Source organism: Natrix helvetica (genome assembly GCF_964273705.1).
Source record: "Natrix helvetica genome assembly, chromosome: 1".
Taxonomy (NCBI): Eukaryota; Metazoa; Chordata; class Lepidosauria; order Squamata; family Natricidae; genus Natrix; species Natrix helvetica.
Window position 1 is genome coordinate 207,949,691 of NC_138548.1, and position 18,141 is coordinate 207,967,831.

Genomic DNA, 18,141 nt, shown 5'->3' on the forward strand with positions numbered 1-18,141 from the left:
AACATTCTTTTCATTATAACTTCCTAATGTTTTTCAATGAATATTATTTTTGGAAATTCCCAGTGAGACAATTTAAAGAGGATCCAGTCCTACTTGAAAGGGTGAAGCCCGATGGGTGGGCTGAAAATTCCCCATCCATAACATAAAGGCTTCTTCCACCTGGCCCTTTTTAAAAAGGAAAGGGCAATCCAAAGCCCTTTTGATGTCACCATGGAGGTTTACCTGATAACTTTGTTATTTATTTATTTATGTTGGGGGGGAAGTACAGATACACACTCACCTCTTGAAAAAGCCTTAGTGTTTTTCTTAGAAAGACAGTCACTCATGCCCTCCCTCCAAAATAACTCCCAGAAGGAATCAGTCCCATGCTGAGATTTGTGGCTCCTTTGAGCAATTTTATTTACACACACACATACACACACACACACACACACACACACAAGGTAAAGGTTCCCCTTGCACATATGTGCTAGTCGTTCCTGACTCTAGAGGGCAGTGCTCATCTCCGTTTCAAAGCTGAAGAGCCAGCGCTGTCCAAAGACATCTCTGTGGTCATGTGGCCGGCATGACTAAATGCCAAAGGTGCACGGAACGCTGTTATCTTCCCACCAAAGGTGGTCCCTATTTTTCTACTTGCATTTTTTAAATGCTTTCAAACTGCTAGATTGGCAGAAGCTGGGACAAGTAACGGGAGCTCACTCGAGTTGAGTTGAACTGAGAGAGAGTGGCCCAAAGTCACCCAGGTGGCCTTCATGGCTAAGGCGGTACTAGAACTCACGGTCTGTTTTCTAGTCTGTTGCCTTAATCCACTAGACCAAACTGGCTCTCCGTATTAAACATGGCTCCTGGTTATCAGTCCTGGCACAAATAAAAATGGCTTGATTCAATTCCTAGAAATGCCTCTGGAGTGCAGAATCTGCACTCTGATCCTGATATTTCTCCACCTGTGCTTCCCTTGTTCCTGGGTGGCTGCCCGTAGCCTGTGATGTGTGTCTCCATTTGTCATTCAGCAGAAATGTTCAACGGTTCGAATTTCTTTCTTCCTATATTCGCACTTACTAGCTGGAAATGATGGAAGTCAAGATCCCTTCTATTTATTCATAGGGACCCCCGCTACTGGTAATGATTGCAATTAAGTCTAATACAGCCAGGGGGAGGGGAGAGGTAGGAAGCAGAGAACAGCACTAATTAACTGAGCTATGAATTTAAATCGGGTTCATCATTTACATTCTTCGTGTGTACTCTGCTTGCTGCGGCTGTCCTTATCAAGGCAACAGAGGGACAAGAACAGGACCGTAGTTAATACCATATCTGACCTAGCTGGTAGAACTAGGCCCAAACACAGAATATGCCTTTAATGGAGTGCGCACAGGGAGAGGGAAAAAATCCATGACATTCAGACAGATCTTGAATTTCAGAATTCTTTTGAATCACAAAATGAAAGATGGTGTCATTGTGAATAATCTCCTAACACAGGAGCCTCTGTGCCAGCACACAAAAGGAGTATTAGGTTTGTTTGCCACCTTGTGTTATCTAAAAGGTGCTTTAATTTGAAAGGCAACTGCACTATTTTTTCCTTGAGGAAGAACTATACTTCCAGCCCCCTGCCTTCAGAACTGATAAAGCTTCTTGGATGAGAAGCAAAATGTTTTTTTCTCCTTCCTCAAGGAAAAAAAAAAGGCCTTTTGAAGAAGGAAAAAAGCACCTTGAGATGACTATGACCTGGATGACTGAGAATCTCCACAGACACCTTGAGCTATTGGTAAAAATAAAAGGCGGGATAAAAATAAGCAAAAGAACATGGACAAATGGTTCAGAAGAACAATCGTAGTTTTAAAATATATATTCCTGATGTTCCTTTCCATCAACAACCATAACAGCATGAGATTTAGCTGAAAACGATTTACTTTATTCCATATTTTGTTCTTCTACGTGCAACACTTCCAATTATTGTGAACATTTCTTGCGCAGGTCCACTCAGGGGAAAAATATTTTTTTCTATTTTGCAATTTAGATTGTTCATAATTGTGGGTCTTTTATTGAGCTATTAATGCTAGGGGGTGGGGGTTCTGCCTGGTTTTGAAATCCCATTTGGGGATTATGGTAAGAATGAAAATCAAGCCACAATGCTTAAAAATCACCATTAATACCACAGAGCTATATTGGGGCATGCATACATGTATCTCATATATAATATAGCTCATTTTTAAGTTATACAATGCTAGTTCCATGTATCAAAATATGGGGTGAGAATTTTTATTGGGAAGGGGTGAAGGTTTGGCAGGGGAGACTTTTAGTGCTAAGAACAATTGCAGAGAGTACCATGCTCCCAGGAAACACAACCGCAAGAAAACAAAGAACAGGAGACCTGGCCGGGTAGTATTTTTGGTAACTGAGAGAACCCTTCCACAACTCCATCCATTTTAAGCTTTATCCAGGTAATCATGTGCCTAGAGCCACACTACATACACAGAAAGAATAGTGAATTTTACATATTGTTTTAGTTTGTTTTACCTGCCATTTATTTATTACCGGTAGTTAGTTTGCTTTTATACCAGAAGAGGTGGTGGTGCAGGGGTTAGAATGCAGTATTGCAGGCTAACTCTTCCCAGAGCCAGGAGTTCGATCCTGACCAGCTGAAGGTTGACTCAGCCTTTCATCCTTCCAAGGTCGGTAAAAGGAAGACCCAGATTGTTAATGGCCATATGCTGATGCTGTAAACCACCTAGAGCAGGCTGTAAAGCACTGTGAGGCAGTATATAAGTCTAAGTCTGTAATGGAAAACCTATGGCACGTGTGCCACAAGTGGCATGCGGAGCCAAATTTTCTGGCAAGTGAGCCATCAGCTCCAGCACACACGTGCATACCAGCCAGCTGATTTTCGGCCTTCCGTTTTTGCCCTGCTCAGGCTTCAGGAAAGCCTCTAGAGCCTGGGGAGGGCGAAAACTCCCCCCAGCATGGGGAGGGGGGTTGTGCATGCATGTGCGCGGGGGGTAGTGCATGTGCATAGGGTGCATTGTATTGTGGGTGTGGGCACACAAGTGCATGCTATTGCACATACACACACAATTTTGGCACGCCTTTACAAAAAGGTTCACCATCCCTGGTCTAAGTACTAGCGCTATTGCTATATCAGGGCTTATAGCATATTTTTTATTTACATTCCACTACTAAATGACAGTAATCTATGCTATTTGCATTCATTAGTCACAGTCGATGAAGACTCTGGGGAATTACATAAGGCAGATTTCCAAATGTACCTATGGTTGAAATTCAACTTTCCGGGCATCAGATTTCTATAACTATAAATATGTTGTCTGTTAAGGGCCATAGATGTGAAGACATTTAGTAGAAGAACATTGCAACTGTTTATGGTACATAGCTTCTATTGTGTAGAAAGATATTTTCAGGATTCTCATCCTTTTTTCCCCCCCCTCTCTCTCTCAGCTAAATTTTCTCTTTTGATTCTCATCTCTGTACTTCTGGTCTTTTTCTGATCCAATCTTTCTACATGTTGGAGGATAGCATCCAAGAAGCTCTTAGTTATAGACAGACTTAAGTAGCTGAGGCTTCCTAATATTTCCAAAATAAAGCTTATCTATTTTTGTTCCATGCAAGTACTAGCTTCCGGAATACTTTCTTACAGAAATTGTATTCCTAACTTTAGCATTTCTCTTGTCACATTTTCTTTTCATTGTATAAAACTATCTGGTACTCCATACTTAAAGCCTTGAGGCTACAAATGATCCATCCTTTCATCTGTGCAAATTTCCATGATCTCACTGTCACAAATATGTTTTTTCAACAGGCAACTGGACTTCCTGGTTTTTCTGAAGACGTTTCGCTTCTCATCCAAGGAGCTTCTTCAGCTCTGAAAGATGAGAAGTGAAACATCTTCAAAGAAAAACCCAAAAGTCCAGTTGCCTTGTGACAACCATGACCAGGATGACTGAGAATCTCCATAGACATGTTCTCACTGAATACAGGTAGTTCTTGACTTACGACCACAACTGAGGCCAGAATTTATGATGCTAAGTGAGACATTTGTTAAGTGAATTAAACCCCTTTTTGTGACTTTTCTTGCCACATTTGTTAAGTGAATCACTGCAGTTGTTAAATTAGTAACACCACTGTTTAGTGAATCGGGCTTCCCCATTGACTTTCCTTGTCAGAAAGTGACCCCAGGACCCCATACTTATGACTGCAACAGTCGTAAGCATGAACCATTCATCAAGCATCATAACGTCATGTGACCATGGGAATGCTGCAACGGTCATAAGTGTGAAAAATGGTCATAAGTCACTTTTTTCAGTTCTGCTGTAACTTCGAACGGTCACTAAAAGAATTGTTGTAAGTTGAGGACTACCTGTACTGTGATGCTGGGAACAAAGTTTGGGGAAGACTGACTTAAAACCCTGAGTCTTCCGAGGGAATTCTGAAAGTCCCAATGCACCTGAAAGCCTGTTTCACTTTCTGCTTTACAAGCTGCAAAAACTGATGGGATTTATAGAAAAAAAAATGGAGGAAGTGGCAAGCTGAGTAACAAGAAACCAAGGATACCCACATGGAAAGGGCAAAATTAAGATCTAAATTTGCTTCCGTGGCACCTTTAATTAAAACAGATCAAGCCGCAGGCTCTCCAGAGACACTGATGAACTTCTGCCAAACTCCCCAAGTAACGGAAAAGCACAGTTAGTAGCACAACAGTTCATTCAGTCCATCTCAGTCAGGAATGGGGGTTAAGGGATTAAGCAAGAGATATAATAATGCTTTGATGTAGCTCCTTCTACAGTACTGATGTGGGGCTCAAATAGCACTGGCAATAAAAGCATGAAGACAATGCTCATGTATGACCATTGCTCAACAAGTGCATCTGCTCTGCATACAGAAGGTCCAAGATTCAATCCCTGGCATGTCCAGTTAAAACCAATCAGATCTATTTCTGTATTTATCTATTAAACAAATGTATAAGGCTGGTCCAACTTACACATGGTTCCCCCGGGTGACTTACGAATTAAAATTTCACAGTGGAGGAAGCCATAACACATAACCACCACCACCCTCAATATTTAGCAAATATGGCTAAAGATTTTGGAGAGTTGCTGTCAATCAGAATAAAATAAAGCCCCAACAGTGGAAGTCTTTAAGAAGATGTTGGATAGCCATTCGTCTGAAACGGTATAGGGTTTCCTGCCTAGGCAGGGGGTTGGACTAGAAGACCTCCAAGGTCCCTTCCAACTCTACTATTGTATTGTATTGTATTGTATTGTAAAATGCCAGATTGAAAAAGACCCTGCTTATGTTCCGCTCATAGCCTGCAACTGCCTAGAAAGATTATAAAATAAAAGTCAAGCAGAGCAAATGGAGCTGGGTGTAGTGGTGAAGATGCTGGCCTAGAAACCAGGTGTCTGTGAGTTCTAGTCCCAACTCAGACATGAAAGCCAGCTGGATCATTTGGAGCCAGTCCTTCTATCTCTCAACCCAACCTCACAGAATAGTTGTGGGGTTGGGGAGGAGGAGGAGGAAATATGCATGTTTGCCACCCTGAGTCACTTATAAAGTAATAAAGGCAGGATAAAAATCTTAACAAATCTAATCTAATAGATAGCAGAGACAATTTGCTCAATTGTGCCTGCTACGTGTAGGTGTGTGAGATAGAATATGCACCAGCACATCACCTGTCAAGATAGAATGATGCTCCAAAGATGCTAAAAAATGCAATGACTACAGCCGTAACATCAACTAAGACTGAACTGGAGAAAGTCATTTAATAGATAGCAGACACTATTACTGAAAGAGGTGCCTCATTAACAGAGCAGCATGGAGAGAGAAAAGGAAAGAGGACAGAGACATAGAAAGGTGGGCCTTAAAAGTTAATATAGGAATGTTAGCCAGTGGGCTACACTCCTCCATCTCTTCCGCTCTTTGATGCAATGATTGCAAATATGTAGAGAATATAGATTTGGGACCCTGAAATAATAAAGTTCCTACATTTGGCACTTTCAGAACTGTGCTGAAAAATGCCTTTAAAGGTATTACAAAGAACGTCAATATCTTTAGCATTAGTTCAATATATACCCATGACGGTGAACCTATGGCATGCAGACACATCTCTGCGGGCACACGAGCCATAGCTCAGGTCAGCCCCACTGCGCATGTGTGTGCGCCTCCCACCGGCCAGCTGATTTTCAGGTCTCTGCTGGGAGACAGGTCTCTGGTGGCATGTGCAGGGGTGGGGTGGGGATTCCCCTCACCACGCCCTGTTTTGGTTCCAGGTGGCTTCAGGGAGGCCTGCTAGCACCATTTAGCAGGCCTCCCTGAAGCCTCCTGGGACCAAAAACGGGGGGTGGGCACCAAAATGGGGGTCATGCGTGCATGCACGGGGGTGGGGCCTGCGGGGGCATTGCATTATAAGTGTCAGCGCGCACACACACACACACACACACAGGCTTTCAGCACCCAAGGAAAAAAAGGTTCACCATCACTGATATATACCTTACAAAAGAGCTGGTGAATCTTTTATTTTAGATGAACTATGGACAGTGTTTGAGGGGTTGGGAGTTGTAATTCAGGCTTTTAACCTCCCAGAAATATACAGGAACTGCTCTCAAGAAGTCATAGAAAGAGTAGGCTACCCTATTTTCTGTTCTTGATTCACAATCACTAGGGGGGGAAAATCACAGCCCATTTCAGTGTTTGGGGGATTTTAAAATTGGGGCTTCCCAGAATGTTACGATGCCTAACCTTAAGACACCCTGTATTTTGAAAAACTGAAGCGGGCTCCCAGAAGGCATTCTGACACAGGGAAGGTGAACTTGAGGTGCTGGTTGGCTACCTGTGGTCCACAGATTAACAATCTTCACCACTGTGCTGGCAATTCCAGCTCCCAACCCATCAAATGCTGTCCATATCTAATCTATGCTAAGAGATTCACCACCTCTTTTGTAAGATATGTATTGAATGAATGCTAAAGATGCTGGCATTCTCTGTAACATCTTTAAAGGCATTTTTAAAGGTAAAATTAGCATTTAAACTTAATCGGCAGACTCCACATGGGTAGGAAGTCCCCTTTCAGATGTCTGTGTGAGCATGATGTACACATTCTAGGATGACTGATAAAAGGCACTTGCAAAGTCAGTTCTCTCCTACACCTCCACAATTTTCTCTGCATACTGATAAAGCAAGGACAATGGTGCTGGTAGAGTCAGTACTGTTGTCAATATAGCACTCAGAAAATGCAGCGGGGAATGGACCCACCTGGCCACAGGCTTCATACAAGAAGAAAAAGAAAAGCATTGACAATTTTACCTTTATATCCATCTCAGGGTTGACAAATTCTTTCAGATACTGAATGGGTCCCATCAGGAAAGGGCAACGATTGGTGAACACCTGTTCATGTTAGAATGCAAGAGGTGAGGCAACAAATGGGATCTACCCTTTTTGCTTACAAGCTCCTGCTTAATTGCCTTCCTTCCACCCAAAAACAAAGCAAAGGAGCAAGCCGTTGTTTGTAGCTTTGTGTATCAGGTTCCCACCACTTACCCCTTGAAGCCCCTCCTGTGCCATTGACCGGAACCACAGAATTTCCCCAATAATTGTCATCCTTTTTAGAACGTTATCTATGCCTGGACAGAAGAGATTGTGATTAGACACAATTTTCCAGGAGCCACAAGACCTTTACTTATCCCAAGCTGTTGGGTGTGATTGTATTTGAAGTACAATGTCCATTATCCCTATCACCCAGCTTATCATAGGACACACCAGTTGGGAACGATGGTCCTTCCATAAATACCTTTAGAAGGCATCCAAATGGGACAAACTATTCAACATCAACAGAAGTTGTTGAGTTACTTCTATGAAAGCCAAGATAGTTTAAACCAGGGGTTTAGCAACTTTAAGCCTGGCAGACTTGAAGTCTGCCAGGCTTAAAGTTGCCAAGGTTGGAGACCCCTGGTCTAAACAGTTTTAGAGTGAGAGCACAACAAGGTTGCAATATTTAAAACCAGTGTCTAGAACAACAGGAGCTTTTACAAGGCTGCATCTTCTAGTAAGTTTCTAATGATGTCAGATATATTTAGAATCTGAAACCACTTTTGCGGAACTCTGCACAGAAGTTTGGCAATATAATATTCTATTCCATTCCATTCCTTCCACATCCCCCCACCCCACCCCAACCTATTAGCTAGTCTCAGGATATATCCAAATAGCTGTCCTAATGTGCTGTAACGTCTGACAAAACTATGCCATCATAATTTGCTCTGTCCCCACACCCAATTTCCACTCTGCTTTACTAAAGAGTTTGGTGAATTCTGTTACAGAACAGGTGGGTCAAACTCGATTTCATCAGGGTTGTGTTTGACCTCCTGGGGCCGGGTGGGCGTGGCCAGCTCAATGTCACTCATGTCGGGGGCGCCTGTGGTGGCCCGAGTGAGCTGGCAGAAGCACCGCAGGCCAGTCCTTTGCTGTTTCCAGGGCAGCCCTGCGGGCCAGATCCAGCCCCCGGGCCTTGAGTTTGACAACCCTGCTATAGAAAAAGGAAAATCCATTTTCAAGTCCACATTTAGCTATAAAACCTTCCCAAGTAACTTGAGGGGGGTTCATGATCTCTCAGCTCACATTATGCCACAGAATTCTTGTGAGAAAAAGTTTGTGGTGGGAATGTCATGCTCACTATCCTGAGCTCTTGGGGAAAGATGAGTCAAACCTAATGAATTTATTATCTCTAAAATATTGGAATTATCAAAGTGATAAATGAGACATAGTATCATCCATGCTAAGATGTGGTCTGAAAACATACATTTAAAAGTAAGTAATAAAGTCCAGAGTCAAAACAGATTTGACTTCTTTAGTTGTGATTTCTCTCTGTTTTCTTTTAAAAACCAGAAAATAAATAAACCCTGAATTCTCTATTAGTCTCACCAACGACTGAATACTTGAGGAAGGGAAGAACAAGTACAGAACCATTACCTGATAGGCGGGGCATTAGCGTTGCCATCTGCTCTGGATGGCAGTAGTTGGATCTGATCTGAACCAAAATATCCATATTCTCAGTCACAAGTTTCTGGAAAGAATGAAACTTGGTGATATTGTATGACGACTCTGGAGATTGTACAAAATTTATCTTGAGCAGCCTGCTTCTCAGTTTGCTTTGAGAAATAGCCATATGCCAATCTTCAAACCTCTCCCTGAGAAACTTAGCAGAATTTCTAGAACCAGACCTTCTGCTCAGTGCCTTTTCTTCTAATCCAAAAGGCAGTAAGCCACTGTTGACTAACTAGACCAGTCAGCTCACTTAATATACTGTACTTCACCATGAGGAATGGCAGGGGACTCACAAAAAAAACCTCTGCTCAAACCAAATAAATTATATTATGGTTTCATAAGCCCAGAATAAGTAAGAAAATAGCTGATTCCAATCTGTTCCACTCTCAACTGAGCTTTATACCTTTAGCTCCACCATCTGTGAGGTGACATGCCACATGAGGTTATCACTTAGGAACTTCATTCCATAAGGACCAAGGAGTTCAGCCAATGCTCTCATTTCTGCAAGGAAACCAAAAGGAATTAATTTTTATTATGGTACAATAGTACAGTATGCATACCTAAACAGCCACGGCAGGGTCAATCTTTTGATTTCTTTCTCCTGGAGACATCAGGGAAAAGGAGACATCAGATGTTGGTTCATCCTCTTCTGATTATAGAAATTGCAACAGAGATTTCAGTCTTCTCATTTAACATATTGGTGGCCTTTTTTAAAAAGAAAATAGCAATAGCCAAGATTACCTGGCACTCGTGATACAACTCACTCAAAAGACTAAGATCAGAATTTTCAATATGCTTGTCTGGGATGGAGAGAGTTGCTGAGATAATTACCTTACATTTAGTGGATGTTTGTCATACATTTATATTTACTTTTGTGCCAGGAATTAGTGGTAGAGTCTTGGAAAGCTTCAGAGATATTCAGAAAAAGACCAGGAAGGATACAGAGGGTCCATGGGCCGACATTTATCCACTTTGACTTTAGTAGGCAGAGTTTTATCTCCATTTGTTATGATGTCTCAAGTTCACCCCCGTCTTCTAACTGGTTGAGAAACAGCCAAGAGCCTGTTCCCTGCTAGATGTCTGTGTGGGAGTAGGAATGGATTTCCAGAGGAAAAAATTGCAAACTACAGGAACCAGGAGCGCTACTCAGGTGACCCTGAGGACACAGATAAACCTCCAAGTGCTTCAAGGACCCTCTAAAAGGATGCAGATTACCAGCTGTTTGCAAGGGGTATAAATCCTTCCATTCCCCACTATCCCGTCAGAGTTGAAGAATCTTCTTGGATGAGAAGTGAAACGTCTTCAAAGAAAAGACAGGAAAGTCCAGTTGCCTTCTGAAAAAGCATCTTTGGGACATTTCCCTGTTACTAACTGCCACTGCTGAGGTCAGCGAGAGAGACAAGTGCAAAACGTCCATTGTTCTAAGATCCAAACTCTATGACATACTAAACATTCTAAGTAGGAACTGCACAAAGCATGTGTTTCTGTCTCGTTTTAAGTTGTGCCTTTAAGATCTTATATTCAAGGCCAGGATTTTATTTTTAATCTTTGTATATTGCTTGTTTGGATGTTAAGGATGGCTGGAAGTTAAGGTTCCCTGTGTTGATTCTGCCTTGGTTCTGAATTACTTTAATACTAAACTCAATTGCTGGTTCATGTATTTTGCTTATGAACAATATGGAAGTTCCTCCTCCTCTTCCAATACTGAAGATTACTCCATTACTCTCTGCTTCATACAATTTGCTACATCTTCAGATTTAAACCTCAGCTGCAATTCACATGCTCAAAATGTGCCTGAGCCAAGCTAGGCTTGGTGGGAATGTCAAAACTTCAAATGGGCAATACAATTCAAACCGATCAGCTCATTTACTAATACTAGGGATTCAATTCAAATAATGTAACCCAATTGTAACTCAATTCTGAATGGTTCTGTCTAGGCATTTTGACACCTACCCAGGACATCAGAAAATTCTTCAGCACTGAAGATCTGTTCCCCTTCTTTGGGGACACTGACAAAGGCTTGCATTAAAGGTGAAAGGACAATGGATCCCATGCTTGCCTGGCGTAGAAGTGACTCCAGATACCTGGGAAGAAATGCCAAGATAATCTATTCCATCTAAGAACAACTAAGTATAACTTTCTTAAACATGTTACAAGGCAGCTATGTGGAAAGAGGAAATGACAGATCCAGGAAATCTTACTAGCAAGAAAGTCTTCCTAAGACAACTTTGTCTCACAATCATACTATTATTTCTATAAGAATGTACTAACGGAAAGAAGGAACAGTTCATCCATACCTGAAAATAGTGTCTGATTTTCAACATAGACGTCCCTCAATGTAGTCTATAGTCTCAAGAAGAATTTTTTTAATGAGTATCTCAGATATTTCAGAGCTGACTCTTGGAATTTCAAGGAGATAGTACAACTGACCTTAATGACTTTGGGACAAATTATGTCCAGGCTCCTACAGTTATACAGCAGTATTTTCTCCCTGCAGGTTACCATTATGCCCCGGCCACATACCAGTTGGTATAGAGCGTGGTGATTGTCGGCTCCCCGCTTGCATCCAGTGGCTGGGTGTGCTGCAGGAGCACTCCACGGAGGAGGCGCGAAGTATCCACTCCTACACGATGCATCAGGGACACCAGGAAAGCAGCATAGGCCTGCACGCCTGATAATACTTCTGTGGGACGCACTATCTCTGGAGAAGTTGGGTTTGGTTTTACCAGTCGCGCCAAACACCTATGGGCAAGATGGGGAAAACAAGGACAAACAATAAAAAGAAACCCCACACATATCAACTTGCAAACCTCAAGTCACTAGTCTGCAGTATAATATTTTTAATTTAATTTAATTTATTTTTTATTTTATTTATAAAATTTATGGGCCACCCATCTTACCATAGGGTAACACTGGGCAGCTTACAGATACATAAAATCCAAAACATAAAAGTTAAAAACAAACATTAAAACAAAAAACAGATGAGGAAGGCAGGGAATGGAGTGGGGGAGGGGGAGGGGCGATCTATTATTACTCAATTAACCATCTTCATTGCACTGATCCCTCACTCGAGTCCCAAGCCAACTGGTACAGCTACCTCTTTACACTCTTTAAGGTAAAGGTTCCCCTCGCACATATGTGCTAGTCGTTCCCGACTCTAGGGGGCGGTGCTTATCTCCGTTTCAAAGCCAAAGAGCCAGCGCTGTCCAAAGACGTCTCCGTAGTCATGTGGCTGCCATGACTAAATGCTGAAGGTGCACGGAACGCTGTTACCTTCCCACCAAAGATGGTCCCTATTTTTTCTACTTGCATTTTTACATGCTTTTGAACTGCTAGGCTGGTAGAAGCTGGGACAAGTAATGGGACTCATTCCGTTATGCGGCACTAGGGATTCGAACCACCGAACTGCCAACTTTTTTGATCGACAAGCTCAGCGTCTTAGCTACTAAGCCACCACGTCCCTTTACACCCTTAAGTCTGTTATATAGCTTAGAATGCCTCAAACAAAGAGCAAATAAATGGGTCCAAGGAACTCAAGCCAGGCCTGATAGTACATTTGGAACTAGATTAGATATTTGCTTGTGAAGAGACGAGTGGGGTAACAGCAAGGAAAAAAATATCAGCAGTTTTAAATATTAGCTACCAAAGAAAACTTAAATCATCTGGCTGAACAAACCATATTTAGGAATAACAACAAGGTATGGATGCTGTGGCTTATGGGGCTCTGGTTCATCTCCTTTGCATTACTGACTGCCCTGCACAAGTTAACTTAGCTCCTCTTCACAATGATCAGATATTTAGTGCATTTTCATGACCTAGCAAGTTCAGTTCTGGGACTGAAACCCTTGCAGGTCATTTTTATTAATTGGGTCCACATAAGCTTCCAAGTGGCATTTTATTGTTGTCTGCTATGTCTATCAATACACTTTAATTTAAACTGAGGGGGCTCACCTCAAAGCAAGACTAAATGAAAGCATAAATACAATATGCTGTTATTTGTAGTATCTAAAACAAAAGCGATTCAAAATAATTATCTAAATAAAAAAGCTTGGTGTCAAAACAAAACAATTGTTTCCCACTGTATATTTCTGATAAGAATAGAGTGAGCTAACAGATGGCAAAGCAGATGCAGCGCCACTCTTTAAAAGAGCTACAGAAGGAGCAAAAACCAGCCTGAAGTTCCAGGCAGAAACATCATTTGGATTAGATGGTACATAGCAAAAGCTCTCTTCTCTGGATTGATGGCCAAAACCAGCTGCCATGCCAGCCTTTGCTGGAAAACCATTAAGGAATTTATCAGTGCAAGACCAAAAGAGGAGGTCTAGCATTGTTCCACAAACTAAGATAACAGCAATAACGCTTAGACTTATATACCACTTCACCGTGTTTTACAGCCCTCTCTAAGTGGTTTTACAGAGTCAGCCTCTTGCCCCCAACAATCTGGGTCCTCATTTTACCCACCTCGGAAGGATGGAAGGCTGAGTCAGCCTGGAAAATAACCTTTGTTAAAGAGGTAGGTTTTTTTTATAAAAAAAAAGTTTTGCAAGAAGGCAATATTGTATACCGTAGTTAAAGAAGCGTACAACATTCTAAGACACTGGTTTAACCATTAATTTAAAGCAGTGTTTCTCAAACTTGGCGACTTTAAGTCCTGTGGACTTCAACTCCCAGAATTCCCCAGCCAGCTATGCTGGCTGGGGGATTCTGGGAGTTGAAGTCCACAGGACTTAAAGTCGCCAAGTTTGAGAAACACTGATTTAAAGCATAATTAACTGGGTTCAGGACTTTTAGCAAGCATTTAGTACACCTGACCCATATATGGCAAGCTCCCTACTAAACTATAGATTAATATCTAAATGACTACATGAACAGTATTTTACACCATATTCAGTTAAGGTATCATTTCAAGAATTCAGTACTGAGTCTCCCTACATGCTCCAGTACGCTTGACTGCTGACAAACAAAAGAAATATTGTAAAACATTTACCTTGTTTTCATTGCTAATTTGCCCTAGGTCGTTCAGAGTCTTTAAAAGACTTTGAAACAAACACACCAGATTAGGGTTTAACACAACATGCAAACAAATGTTGTAGAGAAATCTTAATGCATCCATCTAGCAGATGCCTGGATTTTTTGCAATGCAGATTTGGGCACCCTAACAAATCCAGCCATTTAATTCATAGGCATGCCAGGAATTACATCCATGGGAGAGTTATTTAGATCGAAGGGAGCCAGATCATGCTCAAGTCATTGAATTGAGAGAAATTCAGGAATGGGATCCATACTATCATCTACACACACACACACACACACACACACACACACACACACACACACACACTTTTCCATTCTTCAAAATAACATGCAAAAGGGTATAGCTGACACCTCCACTATGGTGCTCACTGCTAGAACACTCTACCCACGTGGCAACAATATCCCATTACTTCCTGTACCTGCTGAGTCGGATCTCCAGCTGGCTACTGAGGTACTCCACTGGAGTTACTATATGCTCAAAGACAACAATGCTGTCTGCTTGATTTATGCTCCAGCAAAGCTCAGACAGGGTCAGGTACAACTTGTCTAGACTGGGAAAAGAAAAGAAAAAAGATACAGAATGGATCAGAGTTTTTATAATATAGAAGGCATTTCTCAAAATATTCCTGACAAGATGCAGGGAAGGCGGAATGGGACTGTTCACCTCGTACCCTTCGCCACCCCAGGGTTCCTTGACGAAGGGTCTGGGACTAAAGAGACTGGGGCCAATTGCCCAGGGCGAACAGCTAGGGCCGTTTCAGCAGAGGACCAATGGTAGAGGTTAATGACTGGGGGCAAAACCCTGGGGCTGAACAAGGGGTGGCGAAGGGTGTGAGGCGAACAATCCTAGACCCCAGGGAAGGGCAGAGAAAAGAAAGTAAAGATCTCTGGAAAGCTTGGGTTAACCCAAGTTTAGAAAATACCACTTTGAGTCCAATACACTTTGGGAATATTAGTAAGATCTCGAGAAAATTTATTTCTTCTTCCACTAAGCCTGCTCCTAGATGCTTCCACAATGTATTTTATGTATTCTTAATCATACTATCTATCCTGGGTAGCTAGCAGATCTAAACAGAACATCTGTGCGCAGTTCCAGGTTCAAAGAGAAAAAAAGGTATTTCAGAACCTGTGCAGGCTCACCTGTAGCAATTCATAAACTGCAAATGTGACTTGCATTGGATTGGGATTATGGTACCTGCAGCTGCAGCGGACAGCTATGCGATCCACAAAAAGGTGCCGTTGTTTTAAGGAGTTGTCAAAAGGTGCCACACAAGGAATTGTTATATTTTTTTCCTCTGTTAATTTTGTTGCTTTTATATTTTAGAAATAAAAGTTTCTTTTCCCTTGTATGGTATTGATTGATTGACCGATTGATTGATTACATGCCATCAAGTCAGTGGTAACCCCTAGCAGCCACACAGATTTGATTTATGATGGTCTTATTTCTAACCGAGTCCTTCAAGTCTTGCAACATACACTCATAGCCAATGTAACTGACTTTACCCAATTTGCCGCTGGTCATCCTCTACCTCCCTTCCCTTCTACTTTTCCTAGCTATAGGCCTTTCTCAAGGTCTTTCAAAGGGTATCGTAAGTAGGACCCTTCGAACTCTGAGTTGATTTGTTCAATTGATCAATGATCAATTCTTTGGTTTTCTTGGTTGTCCATGCTACTTTTCTTGGTTGTCCATGCTACTCTCAGGAGTCTTCTCCAATGGCAAAGTTCCAAACTGCCTGGTATTCTTTCTCTCCTACTTCTTCAAAATCCAGCTTTCACATCTATAGAGTGTCACAGAGAGTTACGTGGCTTGCACTATTCTGAGCTTTCTAGGCATGTAGACCTCTTGCATCTGAGTTTTCCAGGATTGAATATCTTTTCCAAGATCTGTATGGCTCCCCTACCAAGTACTAATCTGTGATGTATTTCTTGAATGCTTGTTCCCTTAGGATGGTTGATCCTAAAAGGCTGAAGCTAGCTACCACCCTGATGTCTTCATTGTCAGTTCTATGGCTGGTATTCTACCATTGCCATTAGTTTGGTGTTGTTTACCTTAATTTCTGGCCCATGTGCATTTTCACTGTGCATCTAGATTTTTATTACTTTATTTTTATTACTTGAACTTGCAGTTCCTTTATATTTTAAGCTATCGGGGTAGTGCCATCAGCAAAGTGCAAGTTATTGATCTTCCTCCAATTTTAAAATGCATTCATCTTTTTCCAGTCCAGCTTCCTTTAATAAATAAGGGAAGAATATACAGCCTTGCCACACAGCTTTACCAATGTTTTGTCTGTACTATGCCTTCCTGATCTTTATATAGGTTTCAAAGGGGAAGTGTGGGCTTCCCATTCTTCTAAGCACATTGCACAGCTTGATGCGATCAACACAATCAAAAGCTTTTGATAGTCAATGGAGCAGATGCTGATTTTTTAAAATATATATTCTTTGGTTTACTTAATTATCCGGTGTGCATTGGCAATAGCATTCTTATTGCTCAGCCTTTTTCTAAAGCCAGCTTGAACATCTGGCATGTAGAGCCGTAATCGGCTCTGGAAGATCCTAAGCATTATTTTGGCTAGCATATGAAATTAAAAACAAGGTGTGATAGTCTGCTCTGTAAAGTCTCTTTTTCTTTTTCTTTTAGCTGGGGTGGGGAGGGGCGTTCGTTAGGGTTAGGGTACCAATGTTGATTGATCTCTTCCAATCTTGCCTCCAGAAGTTGTGAATGCCCCAACACTGGAGGTCTTTAAGAAGATGTTGGATAGCCATTTTTCTGAAAAGGTATAGGGTTTCCTGCCTAGGCAGAGGGTTGGACTAGAAGACTCCAACTCTGCTATTGTATTGTATTGTATTAATCTGATAGGCATTGTGTCATTGTCCAGACTTGGTTATATCCTAGACCCGTGATGGCGAACCCATGACACACGTGCCAGAGGTGGCATGCAGAGCCCTCTCTGTGGGCACGCATGCCATCACCACCTGCTCTTCTGGTTTCCTGTGTGCACATGCACACTGGCCAGCTGGTCTTTGTGGGTGCCAGAGCACTGGAAAACGGCCGAAAACGGCTTGAAAAATGGCCGGAAAACAGGCCGTTTTCAGGGGTGTTTTTTGCCTGAAAAGCGGCCTGAAAACTGCCAAAAACCAGGCAAGTGAGGACTGGCCAGCTGGTCTTTGGGTTTCCGGTGCTCCGGCATGGACACATGCATGTGCATGCACGCTCATTCCGGTTTGGGCACTCTGTGCCGAAAAGGTTTGCCATCACTGACCTAGGGTGCCGTCCACTAAGCAATGCCAACGGGCAGCACCTAGGAGTAGAGCCTTCTCTGTGATGGGCCCAACCCTCTGGAATGACCTCCCCCCCGATATCAGAACCACCACCGACTTCCGCTCCTTTCGACAAAAACTGAAGACTCACCTGTTCCGTTTAGCTGGCCTGGCCCATTTATAGTTTTATTCTACCTCCTGGCAGATATTTTAATTGGGTATTTTTAGGGTATTTAAATATTGCTTTTAACTACTTTACTGCAGATATGTACAGTTTCTTATTGCCTCCTCTTTGTGTTTGTATTTTCTATTTATTGATGTGTTTTTATTTGACTGTACACCGCCCCGAGTCCCTTTGGGGAGAGGGGGCGGTATAAAAATCTAAATAAAAGTAAAGTAAAGTAAAAGCTAACGCTTCTTCTCTTGCCTGCTTTATTTCTTTAGTTATTCCATTAATTCTTTTAGCCTTCTGACTTGATAAATAACTGGAATGCTGATCTACCCTCATCTTATTGTATTAGGAGTTCTTGTAAATAGGAAATATCTTTTATGTATCTTGGATGTTGATATCTCTACTGTACGCTCCTTTCCATCTGTGTTGCTTTTTGTATTCCTTGTGCTCTTTTGTACCAATGAAGCTGGAATCCTCAGACCCTGATTCACGATTATTTGCAGCCCCAATTATAGTTCCATTCCATTAGGAAAGGCATATCCAATCTCTCCTGTACATTATAAAATGTCTCGTATCTCACCCTTCAAAGCATAAAAATATACAGTCACCTCCTTTCCCATGAAGAAGTACCA

General features: G+C 42.0%; 2 protein-coding genes across 5 annotated transcripts in view; one reads left to right on the forward strand and one right to left on the reverse strand.

Annotated features, from left to right (window-relative positions):
* Positions 1 to 18,141, forward strand: part of LOC309390546 (gametocyte-specific factor 1-like) — a 194,147-nt gene that overhangs the window by 71,447 nt on the left and 104,559 nt on the right. The gene's annotated exons all lie outside the window — the stretch shown is intronic.
* The window catches only part of NCKAP1L (NCK associated protein 1 like), a 97,757-nt gene that overhangs the window by 31,940 nt on the left and 47,676 nt on the right, over positions 1 to 18,141 (reverse strand). For all 4 annotated transcript variants that reach the window (XM_081949903.1, XM_081949904.1, XM_081949902.1 and 1 more), the window contains exons 20-26: positions 14,496 to 14,627; positions 11,566 to 11,784; positions 10,996 to 11,126; positions 9,446 to 9,543; positions 8,968 to 9,061; positions 7,543 to 7,625; positions 7,309 to 7,389 (exon numbers count right to left, since the gene is read on the reverse strand). In XM_081949903.1, the coding sequence (XP_081806029.1) occupies positions 7,309 to 7,389; positions 7,543 to 7,625; positions 8,968 to 9,061; positions 9,446 to 9,543; positions 10,996 to 11,126; positions 11,566 to 11,784; positions 14,496 to 14,627 (838 nt within the window). The remainder of the gene's footprint in view (positions 1 to 7,308; positions 7,390 to 7,542; positions 7,626 to 8,967; positions 9,062 to 9,445; positions 9,544 to 10,995; positions 11,127 to 11,565; positions 11,785 to 14,495; positions 14,628 to 18,141) is intronic.